This window comes from Mobula hypostoma, chromosome 1, assembly GCF_963921235.1.
Source record: "Mobula hypostoma chromosome 1, sMobHyp1.1, whole genome shotgun sequence".
Classification (NCBI taxonomy): Eukaryota; Metazoa; Chordata; class Chondrichthyes; order Myliobatiformes; family Myliobatidae; genus Mobula; species Mobula hypostoma.
The window spans coordinates 110,703,239-110,722,977 of NC_086097.1; the positions used below are offsets into that span (position 1 = coordinate 110,703,239).

Below are 19,739 nucleotides of genomic sequence, written 5' to 3' on the forward strand. Positions count from 1 at the left end.
TCTCCACTTCTTCACCCTACCCATCCACCACCCTAGTAGGAATTTTTACTGGTAGTAGCAATGGAGGCTTCCATGTGCTCATGCCCCAAATGGGAAATTAGGCACCTATCCATCTCAGTCCAGTTGCTGTTACACGTTGATAGAGAGCTCAAGCCCAAACCCCAATCTGATTTGCTTTCACCATTAATTGCAGAGGATTCTGGGAGAAGGTTGATGGACATTATTGGCTGCCCGTATATAATTCTCTAAGATGCAGTTTGAAGGTAGTAGCCTCCTCCTTATCCATTAATAAAAGTAAATTTATTCCCTGAAAACTTCTTCACAACACCATCACTACAAAGTCACAAACTTTCTCTTGATGACATAGAACTAACACAAATCAGGACTCTCTAACTCATTAGACACAAGGTAAAAGTTCAAGTTAGCAACGATGACGATGGAAATCCATTATAATTTAGCTCATTTTCAAAATAGATGTCAGTGTCCTGTTCTCACCAGTTTATGAGATCAGCAGAATTTACTATATTTCTACATTAACACCAGGGTGAATTTCAGTAGACTAACCTAAAACATCATTGAGAAACATCAAACTAGGTCCTTATCACAATTCTGGCTGTCTTAACCCTCAGAAACTCTGAATGACCTTGTCAGGTCTGGACACCCAATTTTCTTATCTCCACCCACATCTCCTATTCATGATTAATTTTGAATATTGTGGCTCATTCACTATTGAATTCAATCTCTTAAATGTAAAAAATAATGATTGCAATATCTTCTTAAATACAACCAGAAATCATTCGAAAATTGGCTCCAATCTGCTATTGTCACAGCGCTGTACAGCATAGAAAAAGACCATTCTGCCCATCGCATCCATGCTGACATTTTTGTATATAACCAGCACGTTTCAAATTTGAAATATACAGTAAACTGGAAAAACTCAGCATGTCAAGCAGCTGCCATTCACTCCATTTCTTCGCCCCCTCAACCTGCTCAATATTTCATGATATTCTGATTCTTCATATTGCAAATATATAGCACTCAAAGGTTTTTTTTCTCTTTTTGCTTTTCCATGTGTACTCAGTATTCTGAAGGTAAGGACTGTGTAATAAATGAAAGGCCCCTTCATAAACCTTAATAACATAAAACCTGATCAACTACTCCTGCAGGAAGCAGCTTAAACTTGGCAAAGGGCAGAAATAGGAGTTGCTTTAATTTTTTAGGAAACCCAGTATATATGGACTGGTGGTCATTTCCATATTTCCATAACTGTTAGCATTCCAAGATTTATTCTAGATTCCTCCAGAATGTTTGTATGAGCTCTTGTCACAATAATATTGAAGTCGTAGACTCGCCTCTTGAAACATCTTGCAAACAATATAATTGGTTCCAGATTTTTCTGGCCAATAGCCAAGTGCTGTCAATTATAATGATTAACAATCACCTTGTGTCCTATCACATTTAATTAGAGGCAATTTTGAAAACTAAAATTAACACTTCAAAGATTCAAAGTACATTTATTATCAAAGTATGTATGTAACATACAATGCTGAGATTCGTCTTCCCCACAAACAGCGAAGAAACAAAGAAGAACCATGGAACCCACTCAAAGAAGAAGAAAAAAATAATCGACCCCCAGCCCTCCCCCACATGCTCCAAAAAAATCACGCAAATGGCAGCAAAAAAATTGAGCAAAAACACAGGATATAAAACACAAATTTAAAACGCACATTTTAGTTCAGCTCAGTGTTCATTATCTGCAGGCCATCCCAATTCAAAAATCACCCAAACTAGCAACAAAAAAAGAGACCAGAAACTACAACACACCATAAATGTGAATTAGTGTCCACAACCACAAACTGTGTCAACTAAACCTTAAATACAATTGACAAAAATAACTGATAACGTATTTAATTAAGAAACACTGTTTTATATTGTTCTCTTCATAACTTGATTTCTTAAATATCAAAATGTGAAAGTGTGTAATGCCAAATGGGGAAAATAAATACCATCATCATCAAGGCTTGAAATGCAAGAATGGATGACCACAGTCTAACAGTCTAATATATAAGCCTCCTCCAAAAGGCACATTTTATGTAATGTGTGACCTAACTATTCGCAGTGGTGTAGCTGAAGTCTGCCAAGGTGAATGCAGCCATTGTAAAGCAACAGGCAAGCTCTGCCAAAAAACTCCCTTTCCTTGCCCTTGAATCATTTATCTGTATTATTCAACACTTCGAACTGTCCACAATGCCAAAGTGAATTCTTTTTTGCCAGATAGATTTGAACATCTGAAGTTTTATTTCCTGACTATTCTGCAGGCTCATTTTCAAACACTAGAGCAAATTATTTACTTTTGGGGACTGTTAAATGACTCTACTCATGACGTTCAAACTTCATACATGCACTTTACAGTAAACAGATTACGTTTCAAGTTAGTTGCTGTTGCTTTAACTGGCAAATGCAGAATCCAACTGTTAAGAGACAAGCCCCCATGCAGAAACTGAGCAAGTGACCAGTTCATCTGGTTTAGATTTTATGGACTGAGGACAGATGGTCTCCACTGTACTTCTTAAAAATATTACTGTGAAACCTTTCTATTACTGTGAAACAGTTACATCCAAGAGACAGCTCTTCCATCAGTGTAACTTTCCCTAGCTACTGTACAGACCGGCCTGGGTGAGGTCTTCATTTCCTGGAATTTGATTCAAACCCCAATTAATTACCAGTGACATGATGCACTAACTGGGATTATGCAGTCATTAGAAATTGTAACAGAATAAAACAAGCTGAATTCAAACTTAAAGGAATGAAGTTTGAACTTGACAGGAGTTCCATTTCATTGACCTGGCCAGATTCCCCCATTAATAGTCCAAATATACAATTCTTCATCTTATTGAACTAATACTATATTATTCTTAGCATCAAACCAAAACAACATTTTTCATCAGCTTCCACAGCTGTCTGCATTAAACATCATGTTCTCCATGTTAGGTTCTACACATTAATGGCAAACTACCAGCACAATGCCACCACTATGCCTTATCAGTTCCTCAATGTATCACACATGGCTTTTCCAAAATACAAAGGTAAATGGAAATGAATCCCCCTTCAATTAAGTATTTAGTCAATTTCCATGTTTTCTTCACACCTCTCTCAGTTCATCTGCTAGTGAAATACCAAGCTGGGTCCTTGACACCAACACCTAAGACAGTTCCTTATTCGACATACCAACTTCCCACTCTTTATCCCCCATAAATTTAAACACCCTTATCCAAATTAACAGGACCTGCTCACTCATCGCTGCCTTCAGTTTAGTGCTGTTACAGTTCTAAAATTCACATTCTTGCCTGCAAATTTCTCCATGGTTTTATCTTTTATTTATGTAAACAACCACAGAACTCCCACAGATCTCTGCCCTTTTCACTCTAACTCTTTCCCATGACCAATTTGCATCAAACCACAACTGACAAACCAGCCTGCAAGTGTGGGACCTGTGCAATGGTGGTGTGGAACTCTCGATAACATCCTCTACTCCTTTGTTTCCCTCATGCACTTCTTAAAACTTAAATATCCTTTGGTCACTAGCTCATATAGCCAGCCTGTGGTGTAGTGGCATCTGCACTAGACTTCAAGGCAAGTGGTCCTGGGTTCAAATCCAGCCAGTTCCTTGCACGCTTACCATCCGTGCTGGGCTGAGCATCCAGTTAGCAACTTGACCTCATTTTATTTGTCACATATACATTCTTTATACTTTATTGTCACCAAGCAATTGATACTAGAACATACAATCATCACAGTGATATTTGATTCTGCGCTTCCCGCTCCCTGGATTACAAATATTAAATATTAAAAATATTTAAAGTAGTAAAAATTAGTAAATATTAAAAATTTAAATTATAAATCATAAATAGAAAATAGAAAAATGGAAAGTAAGGTAGTGCAAAAAATCCGAGAGGCAGATCCGGATATTTGGAGGATACAGCCCAGATCTGGGTCAGGATCCGTTCAGCAGTCTTACCACAGTTGGAAAGAAGCTGTTCCCAAATCTGGCCATACGAGTCTTCAAGCTCCTGAGCCTTCTCCCGGAGGGAAGAGGGACGAAAAGTATGTTGGCTGGTTGGGTCATGTCCTTGATTATCCTGGCAGCACTGCTCCGACAGCGTGCGGTGTAAAGTGAGTCCAAGGACAGAAGATTGGACGAACATTGAAGCATATAGTGAAATGCATCCTTTATGTCAAATCGCACTCAGAGATCCAATTGACAATGGCAATCATTCTTTACCAGAGGGGATAATTTCACAACTTCATTTGCCCCATCACTGAAATGTTCCCACATCCTATGGACCCACTTCAAGGACTCTTCATCTGACGCTCATGATATTTATTGCTTATTTATTATTATAAGACCATAGACATAGGAGCTGAACTAGGCCATCTGGCCCATCGAGTCGGTTCCGCCATTCAATCATGGCTGATCCTTTTTTTAAAATCTCCTCCTCAACCCCAGTTCCCGGCCTTCTCCCCGTAGCCTTTGATGCCAGGTCCAATCAAGAACCTATCAATCTCTGCCTTAAATACACCCAACGACCTGGCCTCCACAGCTGCATGTGGCAACAAATTCCACAAATTCACCAATCTTTGGCTAAAGAAATTTCTCCACATCTCTGTTTTGAAAGGGTACCCCTCTACCCTGAGGCTTTGTGGGAGAAGCCAGAGAGTGGTAGTAGATGGTGGTGTGCCGTAGGGATCAGTTATCAGAGTCTACAGTAAGGATATTGAAAATGAGAGGGCATAGGTTTTAAGTTAAAAAGGAAGGACTTTTAAAGGAGATTTGTGTTTTTTTTTTAAACAGAAAGCGGCTGAAATAGCGAGTCAGAGTACCACAGCACATAACAGACCTTTTGGCCCATCTAGTCTAAGCAAACTATTATTCTGCCCAGTCCCATCAACCTGTATCTGGACCACAGCGCTCGATATCCCTCCCATCCACATACTTATCCAAAAATATTGAAACTGAACTCAAATCCAGCACTTCCACTGGCAGTTCGGTCCACACTCCACCAGAGAAGTGCCCCCTCATGTTCCCCTTAAACATTTCACCTTTCAACCATAACCCATGACATTTGTTTCAAGTCTCACCCAACCTCAGTGGAATAGTGTCAGTCTTATGCCAGTATTTAGCCTTAGATGGAGTTTACCAGCCACATTGGGCTGCATTCACAAGGAACCCAATTCCAGCGGGGGAAATGCATCCAGCGGTAGTCGACTCCGTATGGGAGGTGGTCCTCTTGTGGAGAGGTGAGAGGGTAATACCTGGAACTTCCTATCAGAGGTGGTGGTGGAATCAGACCGAACCACTATATTCAAGAACATTAATCCAGGGACTTAAATAGGCACAGCATATAAAGGTACAGTCATAGTGCGTACAAATGCAATTTGTGTAGATGAACAAAGACTCAGCATCCACACGGCAGGCCATGACAATAGATCCTCAAATGTAAGATGCTGTGACTGACAGGAGGTAAACAGATTTTACTTTCATACTGAAATTATTAAAGTCACGGGTTAGATACCATACAGAATGATAAACACAACTGCTTAAGTTTTAAAAAATTAAAAACCGTAGGCAATGCCCATATTCCCATCTCAGATGTTCCCATTACGTTGCTCCAATTCCAGACCAGTCACCATCGGACGTGCGTCAGCCCGGTTGCTTGCTCGGCGTTGGCCCCACCCGGCACTGCCCAGTCACTCGCACAGCACTGGCCCCGCCCCACCCGGCACGGCCCAGTTGCTCTCTTGACACTGGCCCTGTCACTCACTGGGATAACCTGATCACTCCTTCTGAAATGTCAATTATGCAAACATGCCAGATGTAAATGGCTTTGACCATCTAATTCCAAATCCAACAAAGTAAAAAGCGAGAAAACAAATAATAATCAGTAAATGAACAACGAGTTTTGTGCTCTAAAACAGCAACTTCCATATTATCTGTGCAAACCAAAATCCGTCAGTGTAAATGGCACAACCCAACAGATTCACGGTCCAGCAAATTTTCACAACACAAAGAAACCAGCCATGTGGTTAACAGTTAGATTGTTTGTCCTTGTGATATTGCTCTACTAGTTGACACGGACCCTGCAAACAAGCTTATAATATTCTGCGATCTTGCTTGTTGGTCCTTGCTTTTATCTATGCAATAAAATCTTGATTTCAAAAGATCTCCATAAGACAGAACAGAGTTTAATATGAAACAAAATTAGATAAAATGTACTGACCTTGACAACGACAAAATAATGCTTGCAACTCTCCTTCTTGGAGGTCAGCCCGATCTTCTCCGTGACCTGGCTCACTGGTTCATTTGCACGGATGTAAACTCGGGTCTGTAGGCCTTTCTCTTTCTTGACGACATCCGCTGTCAGATTGTAAACCAGTTCTGCAACGAAGGAGTGAATTATTAAGGAGAGTTTGCTACTGCATGTTGGTAGGTCATGTTTTTATGATATGCACTGATGGTTTTTTGAGAGATGGGAATCAATTCAGAATAAAGTGTCCAGCTACAACAAATGCACGAAGGCTGGATTCTGGGTAATTAGCTATGGCTGCATGGATCTGTATTTTTACAAGACCATAACACATAGGAGCAGAATTAGGCAATTTGGCCCATTGAGTCTGCTCTACCATTCCAAAATGGCTGAATTCATTTTCTCTCTCAACCCCAGTCTCCTGCCTTTCCCCGTAACATTTCATGCCCTGACTTACCAAGAACCTATCAACCTCCACCTTAAATACACCCAAAGGCTTGGCCTCTGCAACTGACTGTGGCAATGAATTCTACAGATTCACCACCTTCTAGCCAAAGAAATTCCACCTCAACCCAGCCCTAAATAGTTGTCCCTCAATTCTGAGGCTGTGACCTTTGGTCCTACACTCACCTACTATGGGAAACATCTCTACATATCCACACTATCAAGGCCTTTTAATATTCGATGTGTTTCAATGCGATCTGCCCACATTCTTCTAAATTCCAGCAAGTACAAGCCCAGAGCCATCAAATGCTCCTCATATGATAATCCTTTCATTCCCAGAATCATTCTTGTGAACCTCCTCTGAACCCTCTCCAATTTCAGCATTCTTTTGAGGTAAGGGGCCCAAAGCTGCTCACAATACTCCAAGTGAAGCCTCACCAGTGCCTTATAAAGCCTCAGCATTACCTCACACAAACATGAGGAAATCTACAGATGCTGGAAATTCGAGCAACACACACAAAATGCTGGTGGAACGCAGCAGGCCAGACAGCATCTATAGGAAGAAGCACAGTTGACATTTCGGACCGAAACCCTTCGTCAGGACTAACTGAAAGAAGAGATAGTAAGGGATTTGAAAGTGGGAGGGGGAGGGGGAAATCCGAAATGATAGGAGAAGACAGGAGGGGAAGGGATAAAGCTAAGAGCTGGAAAATTGATTGGCAAAAGGGATACAGAGCTGGAGAACGAAAAGGATCATGGGACGGGAGGCCTAGGGAGAAAGAAAGGGGGAGGGAAGCCCAGCGGAAGATAGAGTTATTATGAGAGGGAGAGAGAGAAAAAAAGAGAGGAAAAAATAATAAATAAATAAATAAGGGATGGGGTAAGAAGGGGAGGAGAGGCATTAACGGAAGTTAGAGAAATCAATGTTCATGCCATCAGATTGGAGGCTACCCAGATGAAATATAAGGTGTTGTTCCTCCAACCTGAGTGTGGCCTCATCTTGACAGTAGAGGCGGCCATGGATAGACATATCAGAATGGGAATGGGATGTGGAATTAAAATGTGTGGCCGCTGGGAGATCCTGCTTTCTCTGGCTGACAGAGCGTAGGTGTTCAGCGAAACGGTCTCCCAGACTGCGTCGAGTCTCACCAATATATAGAACAGGGGTCCCCAACCTTTTCTGCGCTGCGGACCGGTTTAATATTGACAATATCCTTGCGGACCAGCCGAACCGGGGGTGGGTGGGAGAGGAGGGTTGCCAACGGACAAGAGTAGGAGTCAAATACATTGTGTTTACCCAGAGAAGACTACAATGACCGTGCGCGGGCACCAGTGCGCATGCGCGTCGTGACCTGCCGATTTTTTTTCCCCTCTGCAAATCCTTTTTGGCAATTCTGTTCGGTTGGTGGGGGGGGGTGTGAATCACGACCAGAATGTCGGTGATAAGTGGCTAATACACTCAATTTCATTTCTAAAAGGGTTTATCTAACGAATTTAATATTAAACACACAGCGCATATTTTCCTCGCATGAATATAGTGATAAGTCAATTATCAGGGGAGCTTGAAGTAGAACTGGTAGAGGCAGGTAGAAGGCCGCACCTGGAGCACCGGACGCAGTACATCAGCGGTCCCCAACCATCGGGCCGCGGACCGGTGCCAGGCCGCAAAGCATGCGCTACCAGGCCGCGAGGAAGTGATATGATTTGGCGATATGAGTCAGCTGCACCTTTCCTCATTCCCTGTCACGCCCACTGTTGAGCCATTACGCACGCGAGGTCATTACCCGCGCGTCATCCATGTCAGAGCGGGAAGGAGATCAACTTCTCGAACTTGCAAATGACGGCGGGATGAAAAGTATGTTTGACATAACATCTCTGCCGGTATTCTGGATCAAAGTCAAGGCGAAATATCCTGAGATAGCCTCGAAAGCACTGAAAACGTTGCTTCCATTTCCAGCATATCTCTGCAATGAATGCAACGAAAACTAAATTGCGGAACAGACTGGACATAAGGAATCCCCTTCGAGTATCGCTGTCTCCCTTCACCCCACGATAGGACCGTCTTGTTGCAGGGAAACAAGCCCAGGGCTCCCACTGATTCAGCGATATTGGTGCGTTGCAATGATTTTATATGTTCAAACGGGGAAAATATGTGCTGTGTGTTTAATATCCAAACGTTACTTAAAATGTTATGATACTATTGACTTACTTATATAACCATATAACAATTACAGCACGGAAACAGGCCATCTCTGCCCTTCTAGTCCGTGCCGAACGCTACTCTCACCTAGTCCCGCCGACCTGCACTCAGCCCATAACCCTCCATTCCTTTCCTGTCCATATACCTATCCAATTTTTCTTTAAATGATAATGTCGAACCTGTCTCTACCACTTCTACTGGAAGTTCGTTCAACACTTACTTCAAGCTCTCCTGATAATTGACTTATCACTATATTCATGCAAGGAAAATATGCGCTGTGTGTTTAATATTAAATTCCGTTAGATAAACCCTTTTAGAAACAAAATTGAGTGTATTAGCCACTTATCAACTATATTCTGGTCGTGATTAACACCCTCCCCCCCCACCCCCGAACAGAATCGCCAAAAAGGATTTGCAGAGGGGAAAAAAAAATCTCGGCAGGTCACGACGCGCATGCCCACTGGTGCCCGCGCAAGGCTTCATGGTCATTGTAGTCTTCTCAGGGTAAACACAACGTATTTGACTGCTACTCTTGTCCGTTGGCAACCCTCTCCTCCTACCCCGCCCCCCCCCCCCCCGGGTCGGGTGGTCTGCAAGAATATTGCCAATATTAAACCGGTCCACAGTGCAGAAAAGGTTGGGGACCCCTGCAGTACATCACACTAGCTGACTCACAGATGAAGTGTCGCCTCACCTGGAAGGACTGTCTGGGGCCCTGAATGGTGGTGAGGGAGGAAGTGTAAGGGCATGTGTAGCACTTGTTCCGCTGCATCCTTGCTTTTGTGTTCTAGCCCTTTCAAAATGAATTCTAACATGGCATTTGCCTTCCTCACCACCAACTCAACCTGCATGATAACCTTCAGGGAATCCTGTACAAAGACTCCCAAAAGTCCCTTTGACCCTCAGATTTTTGAAATTTCCCCCCATTTAGAAAATAGTCTATTCTTTTATTCCTTCTACCAAAGTTCTCCAGAAAGACAAACATCCCCCAATGTGTGATCAAGATCGGAAATACAAACATCAAACAAGTCAACAAATTCAGATATCTTGGCAGCCTAATAACAAGTAACGGCAGGTGTGACACAGATATCAAATACAGAATAGCAAAGGCGAAAGAAGCTTTCCAAAACATGAAGACCATATTAACAGACAGAAAGATGAGCACATACACTAAAAACAGAATACTGCAGTGCTACATTTATTCTATCCTGACTTCTGGAAGTCAATGCTGGACCATTTCTCCAGCAATGGAAAAGGGACTAGAAGCAGTTGAATTATGGTTCTACAGGAGAATGTTAAAAATATCATGGACCACACACGTATCAAATGAAGAAGTTCTCAGACGAGCCCAAGCAGTTCGATCACTCATACCAACAATAAAAGAAAGACAACTCAGATTCCTAGGACACATCATGCGGAAAGATGAGCTAGAAAAACTCATGCTCTCTGGAAAGATCGAGGGAAGCAAACCGAGAGGAAGACCTCAGCTAATGTACATCAAAAGCATAGCCAGGAGGCTACACATCGAGGAAATGGAAGTCATCCAAAAAACGAAGGATAGACCTACATGGAAAACCATGGTCACCAAAGTCCGCATCGGATATAGTACCTAGACAGACAGACAGACCAAAGTTCATTTCCATACACTTCCTGACACTAGTCCATCTGCCACTTCTTTGCTCATTCTCCTAATCTGTCTGCAGACTCCCTGCTTCCTCAACACTACCTGCCTTTCCACCTAACTTCGTACCATCCACAAACTTGACCACATGGCATCAATTTCATCATCCAAATCACTGACGTACAAAATAAAAAGAAGTGATCCCAAGACCAACCCCTGCAGAACACCACTAGTCACTGGCGGCCAATCAGAAAAGGCTCCCTTTACAAGGATGTGCAGTGATGAAACTGCTACTAGGTTCAATTCCAACTTCAAGTGCTGTCTGTGTGGAGTTCTCCTGTGACCCTCTGCGTTTCAGTTTTTTTTCCCCATATCCTGAAGATATTAATAAGTTAACTGATCACTTTATATTGCCTTCAGTGGACATGTACTGAAATTTGGTGGGAGTTGTGGGAAAGTGGAAAATATAAAATGGGTTAGGTTAGGATTAGTGCAAGTAGGTAATTGATGGTCAAGGTGGCCTCAGTGGCTGTCACCCTGTTTGTGGGTGCACTCTCTGAATTAAATCACAGAAGCTTGCATTAGATCCAAGATCAAAAGAGAAACACATTAAGGCTAAGTTTGTGCCCGTGCGGTTTTGTGGAAGAAAAATACTAAGACCTTGTGACAGATGTTAAGGGGTTAATGATTTTTAAGAGTGTGAATTCAAAAGCTATAATCACTTATCTGACTAATGTACACTGTGTGACTAAAATGTGCACTGTATTTAGGATGTAGAAATAACTATATCTGTGCTTCTTCATTCTAAGAATTATCATATGTCTGTGGTTGAGCAAGCCTGATATAGTTTCCTATGAAAAGATACTCAGGTAAATGTACAACCTCTCAAGGAAATATTGTGCAGCTTCGCTATTCTGTAGCATTGTAGTTTAGGTTCCTCCTTACAGCTTTGAGTGTTTCTTGTCACGTACGCTTGGGGTATAAATAAGAGTGTACTCTATTGTTAAGCAGAGTTCCAAGATCCCACTTTTAGGTGCTTGGGCTCTCCATGATATCATGTAAATAAAATCCTCTGGTTTGAAACAACTCTCTGAGTCAGCCTGATCTATTCCATCTGCTGCTCCTGAGATTTAGCCGCAACAGTTTTCCTTCACAAACTCCCAGAGCTGAGAGTAAAGACACTTCGTGGAGGTCGTAATCTCATATTTGTGCAGTGTCAACATGTTAAGACCAATGAGAAACAGAAGGTGTGGTCCTTTCGCTAAGTTCTAGACTGTGTAGGGTTGTGTGAAGCACAGCCAGTTTGCAGCATTAGCTATTCTCAGAACTGTTATGTTCAATAGGTTAAAGGGCACAGGCCATTACAGCGGGGGCTCCCAACCTGGGCTCCACGGACCTCTCAGTTAATAGTAGAGGTCCATGGCATGAAAAATGGTTGGGAGCCCCTGTTTCAGAGCTATCAACGATCCAATGCTAATTAGCTGCTTCCTTTTTGCGACGTCAATGGACCAGATCCTTCTACTGGCTGTCAGCTATCCATGCTCACTGCCGGCCACTACGAGAAGCACAAAGTAAGCGCCTTTTACAAAACTGGTGTCAAGAGGTGTTCTGACCCTAATCAGTGAGGGCAGGAGCGGCAGTAGAATGTGATGCTGCCACATGGGTGGGCCAGAACATGCCCTGCCCACGAGAAAAGAATTAATAAATGCAAGCCGTACAAATGACTCAGACAACTGTGAAATTTGTCTAGGCTCAGCATTCTTCTCAATGTTCATCTTCAAAATCAATTAAAACACAAAGAATTCTATATGGACTATAAGCAAAGTAATCTTCAGAAAGACCTTTGAAATGGAAAGAATGATCAAGTGTGATCTGGGGAGAGTAACTGGATTTATGGTGAACTAAAGAGAGGGTAATGGTGGCGGGTTGGTTTTCAGACCAGAGACCCCTGACTAGCAGTGTTCCCTGAGGGTTCAGCACTAAGCTGATTGCTATTTGTCATCTATATAATTTGTTTAGATGAGAATGTACCAGGGATAGTTAGTAAGTTTGAAAATGACACTAAAACAGGTGGTATCATTGACAGTGAAAACAGATATCAGGATTTACAGAGGGAACTTCATCAGCTGGCTGAGGAATGGCAAATGAACTTTAATTCAGCTAAGTGCGGGAAACAAATCAGGGTAGGACATTCACAGTGAACATAGAGCCCTGGGTAGTACAGTAGAGCACAGGAACCTAGGAATACAAGTACAAATTTTATTATCCAAATACATACTGTAGATGTCATCATATACAAACCTGAGACTCATTTTCCTACGGGCATACTCAACAAATCTATAAAATAATAACTACAACAGAAGCAATGAAAAACCACCCAACTAGGATGTTCAGTCAGAGTGCGGAAAACAACAAACTGCAAATGCAAAAAAGAAACAATAAATAAATACATACATAAATAAATAAGCAAGCTTAAAATATCAAGAACATGAGTTGAAGAATCCTTGAAAGTGAATCCATTGGTTGTGGGAACATCTCAATGACAGGGCAAGTGAAATTGAGTATAGTTATCCCCTTTGGTTCAAGAGTTTGATGGTTGAAGGGTAGTAACTGTTCCTGAACATGGTGTTGTATGTCCTGAGGCTCCTGTAGCTTCTTCCTGATAGCAGCAGTGAGAAGAGAGAGAATGTGGCATCGCAGGCAGAAAGGGTAGTGAAGAATGCTTTCGGTATGCTGGCCTTCATCTGTCACAGTATAAAATTGGGATGCTATTATTCAAGTTATATAAAAAGTTGGTGATGGTGCATTTGGAATACTGCGTTTAATTTTTTGTCACCCTATTAAAGGAAAAACATAATTAAGCTGCAAAGATGCTGAGGAAATATATGAGGATGTTGCTGGGACTGAGGAACTGAGCTATAGAGAGAGCTTGAAGAGGGTGGGACTATCTTCATGGAACCATTGAAGAATGTGGATTGACCTTTTAGAAGTGCTTAAAATTATGAGGAGCATAGATATGATAAATGTGCATAGTTCTTTTCTCTTGGGACTGGAGAATTAAAGACTAGAGGGCATAGGTTTAAGGTGGGAGGGAAGAGATTTTAAAAGAACCCAAGGGGCAACTTTTTCTCAAGCAATCAATATATGGAATAAGTTAAGTGGTTGAGGCAAGCACACTAACAGCATTAAGAGGTATTTCCACAGGTGATTGGTTGTCCATCATCTCTGACAATGACAGTTAGATTTGTGCAGTTTTGCTGTGTATTTGTAGGTGGCTGCAGAGTCCAAATTGCAAGTGATGTAGACATCCACAATAAAGACATGAAAACTGTGCTGAATCTGGGAGTGGAGCTGCTGCTATTGCTTTCCTTCCTTGTCGGGCAGCGATTGGTACTGCTCAGCGTCTCACCTGCAGGTTGTTGTGAGCAGTTCTAACCAAGGCTCACCACCCACTCCAGTCTTGTGCACTCTGTTCCAGTTGTTTTGGGACAAGTCCAGTGTGTGCACAGTTGGCTTTCACACAGTCCTTGAACCTCTTACCGCACCTGTCTCGATTCCTCTTGCCCAGTGAAAGCCCACCATATATTAGCTGCTTAGGGATTCGGGAATCTTTCATGCGTATGACATGCCCTGTCCACTGAAGCTGTGCTTTTGCAATCATGGCCTCAACACTCGTGGACCTCTAGGTTTGCGACTTGGTCCTACCAATTGACGGCAAGAATCAACCTCAGAATGCACTTATGGAATCTCTCCAGCATTTCGAGGTGTCTTCTGTATACGTCCGGGTCTCACATCCGCACCGGAAACCGCCAAGGAAAACAGCTTCATACATCCCTAGTTTTGGACAGTCGGATATTGTGCCGGCTCAACACACAAGATTGCAGTTGACCCAGGCTCTGACTGGCCTTGCAAAGTCTGGTGCTTCTACGGGTACACGAAGAGAAAAGGGTTTGGGGGATATGAGCCAAATGCAGGCAAAGGGGACTAACAGAAATAAGAACCTTTGTCGGTATGGGTCAATCAGGCCAAAGGGCCCATTTCCATGCTGAATGACTCCATGCCTCTCATTAAAAAGTCTTATAAACCACTCTTAAAAAAAATACCAAGATCAGCAAATTGAAAAGAATGCAAGGTGCAACCATTTCCAGCAGTACCCGACAGCCATTTCTCTGCTTTGACACTTACTGACACTGTGTCAGGTTCTGCCGGCAAGCCCCTTCGGCAATGATGGGCGCTGAGGCAACCCAATGTCAAAGTGCAATAAAAGAATCACTGGTGAAGAGCAGCCAGCAAGCTCAGGACCTCTGTGTTAGTGCAGAACTGGGAGGATTTCATACAGGATTCTGGCTTTTTGTCATTTCCTCCAGGTGATAGGTTTCAGACTAAAGTAATGGTTTCTCACAATGGAGAAGGGCACAGCAACAAGGTCACAACGAATCACTTTTTTGTTATAATTGGAATTTGTTCAATTCAAGGGGCTGTGTTTTGTTTTGCTTCCAGCCATCCTTATGCTTCTCAGCGTTATCCTATACCATGTTTTTGATAAGGCAAAGGCACATTCAGATACAACAGAATAACCAGTTCAGAATCAGAATCACCAGCATATGTTGTGAAATTTGTTGTCTTTGCAGCAGCAGTACAATTCAAATACATAAAGTGGAAAATCATGAATTACTATATATATAAATATAAAATGGTTAAATTAAATAAGTAGTGCAAAAAAAAAAGAAATAATACAGTAGTGAGGTAGTATTCATGGGTTCATTGTCCATTTAGAAATCAGATGACAGGGGGAAGAGGCTGTTCCTGAATTGTTGAGCCCTCCAGGCTCCTGCACTTCCTACCTAGTATCAAAGAGAACAAGGGATGTCCTGGGTGATTGTGGTAAACCTTGTATATAGGTTGCAACTGGGTTACCTGTCTGGACATGCCCCTCTGCTGACTGCTCCTGTGGCTCCTCCCACAGACCCCTGAATAAAGGCGATTGTGTCACTGCTCCTCCCTCAGTCCAGGACAGACATACAGCATGGACGTGGATCCATTTTACTATTAATAAAAGTCTTTCAGTATTTACTCTACTTCCAGTCTTTTGGAGTAATCGATAGTGCATCAGTGATGGGGATCCCTAATGATGGATGCTGGCATTTTGAGACATCGCGACTTGAAGATGTCCTGGACACTGTGGAGGATAGCGCCCATGATGGAGCTGACTGAGTTCACAACTCTCTGCAGCTTACTTTGATCCTGTGCAGTAGCCCCCCCCCCACCATACCAGATGGTGATGCAGCCAGCTAGAATGCTCTCCACAGTACATTCGTAGAACTTTGTGAGTATCTTTTGTGACATAACAAATCACTTCAAACCCCTAATGAAATATAGCCACCATGGGGCCTTCATTTAGCTGTATGGATATGCTGGGCCCAGGATTGACCATTCTTCTCCCGTACAGATGATCCCAATTTGAGTGCGCACAGTGGCAAATATTTCAATTTAGTACGAGTTGAGGTGGCCTATATATGGAGTCCTTCTATTCTTGCTCAGAAGAACAACAGCAGTAATTACCCTCCTGCCAGGATTAAACTCGATGCTTAAACTGAACATTCTTAATTAGTTCCATTCACTTTTTAGTAACCGCAATCAGTGTTTGGATTCATGGAGGAGGATAAGTAAGAACTTTCCATAGTTTATTTTATTTAATATTACTTAAAAATATCCACAGTGTATGATGTGTGATGAGTCATTTATTCCAATCCAAAGAAATATGATGCATAATATAGTAGCACTGAGTGAGGATAATCAGTCTTTCGAGCCCGGGACAGCACCAGCTCCCCAGCTGTTAATTAAATAAAATTAAATTAAATTAAATTTCAGATGAAATCCACTTTATGGTTGTTGGTGTAACAGAAATTTGCCCTTACAAAATTCACAAGTCACTAGATAAAAATTGAGATAGGAGAAATAAAATATGTTCTCGTGGAATTTTTGGAAAAAATTAGATATTAAATGAACTCAAGAGTTTTATCTTCCAAGCGGCATTTCTTGACACATGCGCATATGACATAGGGTTCGTGACAGGTTCAAAGTTCACATTACATTTATTATCAAAGTACACATGCAGTATACAACCCTAAAATTCATCTTCCCCACAGGCAGTCACAGAACAAAGAAACTAACCCGCCAAAAGAAAAAATCAAACACCCTCCCCTCACGTGCAAAAATATCGTGCAAATGGCATTTTTTTTTAAGTGAGCAAAATATAGAATATAAAACGCAAAAGGCATATTTCAGTAGAGTTCAACTCAATGCTCATTACCTGCAGGCTGCCCCGATTCAAAAATCGCCCACAAGTAGTAACACAAAACAGAGCAACCAGAACACATCATAAACCAAATCTACAATATGTGGCGATTAAACCTTGCTGGGACACTCTCCACCAGCAGCATCGGGGGGGGGAGGGGGGAGGGAGGGGGAGAGAAAAGAGAGACAGGGAGAGGGAGGGAGGGGAGAGAGAGAAGGAGGGAGGGGAGAGAGAGAGAGGGAGGGAGGGGAGAGAGAGAGAGAGGGAGGGAGGAGAGAGCGAGGGAGGGAGGGGGAGAGAGCGAGGGAGGGAGGGGGAGAGAGCGAGGGAGGGAAGGAGGGAGGGAGGAGAGAGAGAGGGAGGAGAAGGAGGGAGGGAGGAGAGTGAGAGGGAGTGAAGGAGGAGAGAGAGGGAGGGAAGGAGAGAGGGAGGGAGAGAGGGAGGGGAGTGAGAGGGAGGGAGGGAGGAGAGGGAGGGAGGAGTAAGAGAGGGAAGGAGGAGAGAGAGGGAGGGAGGGAGGAGAGAGAGCGGGAGGGAGGGAGAGGGCAAGGGAGAGGGAGAGGGAGAGGGGATCACAGAGGTAGCACATTAGATTAAAACATGCTGAAAGATAGCATGAAATTACTTTATATATATTTTTCATTCAAAGGTGAAATTGCTTAGCTCTAGATAATTCAGCACAAAGGCAATTCTCTATTGCAAGTCTGAAACACGTTGATGACAAGTATGGGCAGACAGCTGGTTACCAAGCATACAACTGGACAGCCAGACAGGTACAGTAATGTCCAACAGTCTGAATACATATCAACAGGCCTTTTCCACAACTGTGCAAATAGGGCAGGACACCCATGTGAAACAGCCCTTCTGCCCCATTTAAAGTGAGTTTAGCTCAGCAGGAGCCAGCCCTGGATATCTGGCACTAGCGAGTGTCTTCTAGTACAGACCCTACAAGTAAACACATCATGTCCTTAGTAATGAACAGCACTGAGCCGTCCAACACCTGATCACAGCCCCAACACAAGCATCAACCACACCCCACCGCCACCTGTTCCAGGGCAATCCACAAGGATTACAGAGGTTCATCAAAGGTGTATTATAACATCTTTCTCCAAACGCCAGGTATGGAAAATAAATGCTCGCCTTGCCCTTGATGCTGAAGCAACGAAAGGTGGAATTTGTATGAAGGTTGGTACAAGGTGCAAGTCGATGGGACTAGGCAGTTTAAATGGCTCAGCCTGGATTCGATGGGCTGAAGGGCCTGTTTCCTGTGTTGTAGCTTCAACAACTCCATGATCAAGTACTTAAGAAACTGGAGCAGAAGTTGGCCATTCAACCCCGCAAGCCATTCAGCAAAACGATGGCTGCACTACCTCATCCCTTCCTCTGAGTCAATATTGCAGTGTCCACAATACTCTCACCTTTAAGATATTAGCAACTTTCCTCCTAAAATACCCCTAATGATCAAGAATTCACAAACACCTGGGGTAAAGAATACCAGAATATAGTTTCTGTACTGCAGTTTCAAATGACCAACTTCTAAACTTGTAATTATATTTCCTGATTTGAGGTTCTCCCACAACCCTGTTATGTCTCTAAAGGATATTCTGTGTTTCAATAAGATCTTCCCTCATTCTTCTAAACGCCAAAGAATCAATTAGGCCCAGAGGAAAAAAATATGTTCTGTTGGGGACTTCAAGGGAATGGCTTTGGGCCTCTACTCACTGGAATTCCGAAGAAAGTGGGTGACCTCATTCAAACCTATTGAAAGTGAAAGACCTTGATACAGTGGATATTGAGAGGGCATTTCCTGTGGAGGGAGAGTCTAAAACACGGGACATAGCTTTCGAATAGAGGGCATCCTTTTAGAAAGGAGATGAGGAGGAATTTCTTTAGCCAGAGAATGGTGAATCTGTGGAATTTGTTGCTACAGACGACTGTGGAAGCCAAGTCAGTGGGCATGTTTAAGGCAGAGGTTGATAAACTCTTGATTAGTCAGTGCATGAAGGGTTATGGGACGAAGGCAGGTGATTGGGGCTCAGAGGGAAAATGGATCAGTCTTGATGACATGGTGGAACAGATTCGAAGGGCCAAATGGCCTAATTCTGCCCTTATGTCTTATGGTCTTGGAAAAGAGCAACAAGCTCAAGTCATGGGAAAACATTGCAGCAGAAAATGAGGGAAGTTGGTATTCTTCCCCTAGATAATCTGCATTTACATGGTCAATTGAAATCTGTTTGGGAGTAAGTAAACAATGGGATTGATTTAAACTACGATTCAGTCATGATTAAATAAATGGAAAAATAGGCTCGAGGGTCTGAATACACTTTCCCCTTGGAGGAAGCAAAATGCAGATTGGATGACTGTCACATCAATTTTTGTATGTTCCTCCCACTCTAAACTATTTGTTTATGGCATCCTGACTGAAGATATAACGAAGAATGATACAGCACAGAAATAAGACCCTTCGGCCCACAATGGCACTGCCAACCACAATGCTAAATTAAACTGAACTGATCTGCGAGCACATGATCTATATCCCTGTATTCCCTGCCTGTCCATGTGTCTGTCTGTGCCGACCAAACTCCACCAGCATGCCTGCCCCTGCTGCCACCACAGCAGTGCATTCCTGGGCCCTACCACATTGATAAATTTCAGCTGTTCCAACAATGGTCCAGTAAGTCAGAATTGTCGGGAATACAGCAGAGAAACAACTTTCAGCCCACGCTGCTCCATCTACTTTTATAATTTTATTTTAGAGACACAGGCCCTTCCGGCCCACCGAGCCACACCGTCCAGCAACCCAAACAATTTATCCCTAGCCACAGGACAATTTACAGTGACCAATTAACCAAACAGCCAGCACACCTTTGG

General features: G+C 42.8%; 1 protein-coding gene across 1 annotated transcript in view; it reads right to left on the minus strand.

The window, feature by feature from the left end:
• Window positions 1–19,739, minus strand: part of itga9 (integrin, alpha 9) — a 430,612-nt gene that overhangs the window by 283,172 nt on the left and 127,701 nt on the right. The window contains exon 15 of the mRNA XM_063054766.1: window positions 6,279–6,436. Coding sequence (XP_062910836.1) covers window positions 6,279–6,436 — 158 coding nt within the window. The remainder of the gene's footprint in view (window positions 1–6,278; window positions 6,437–19,739) is intronic.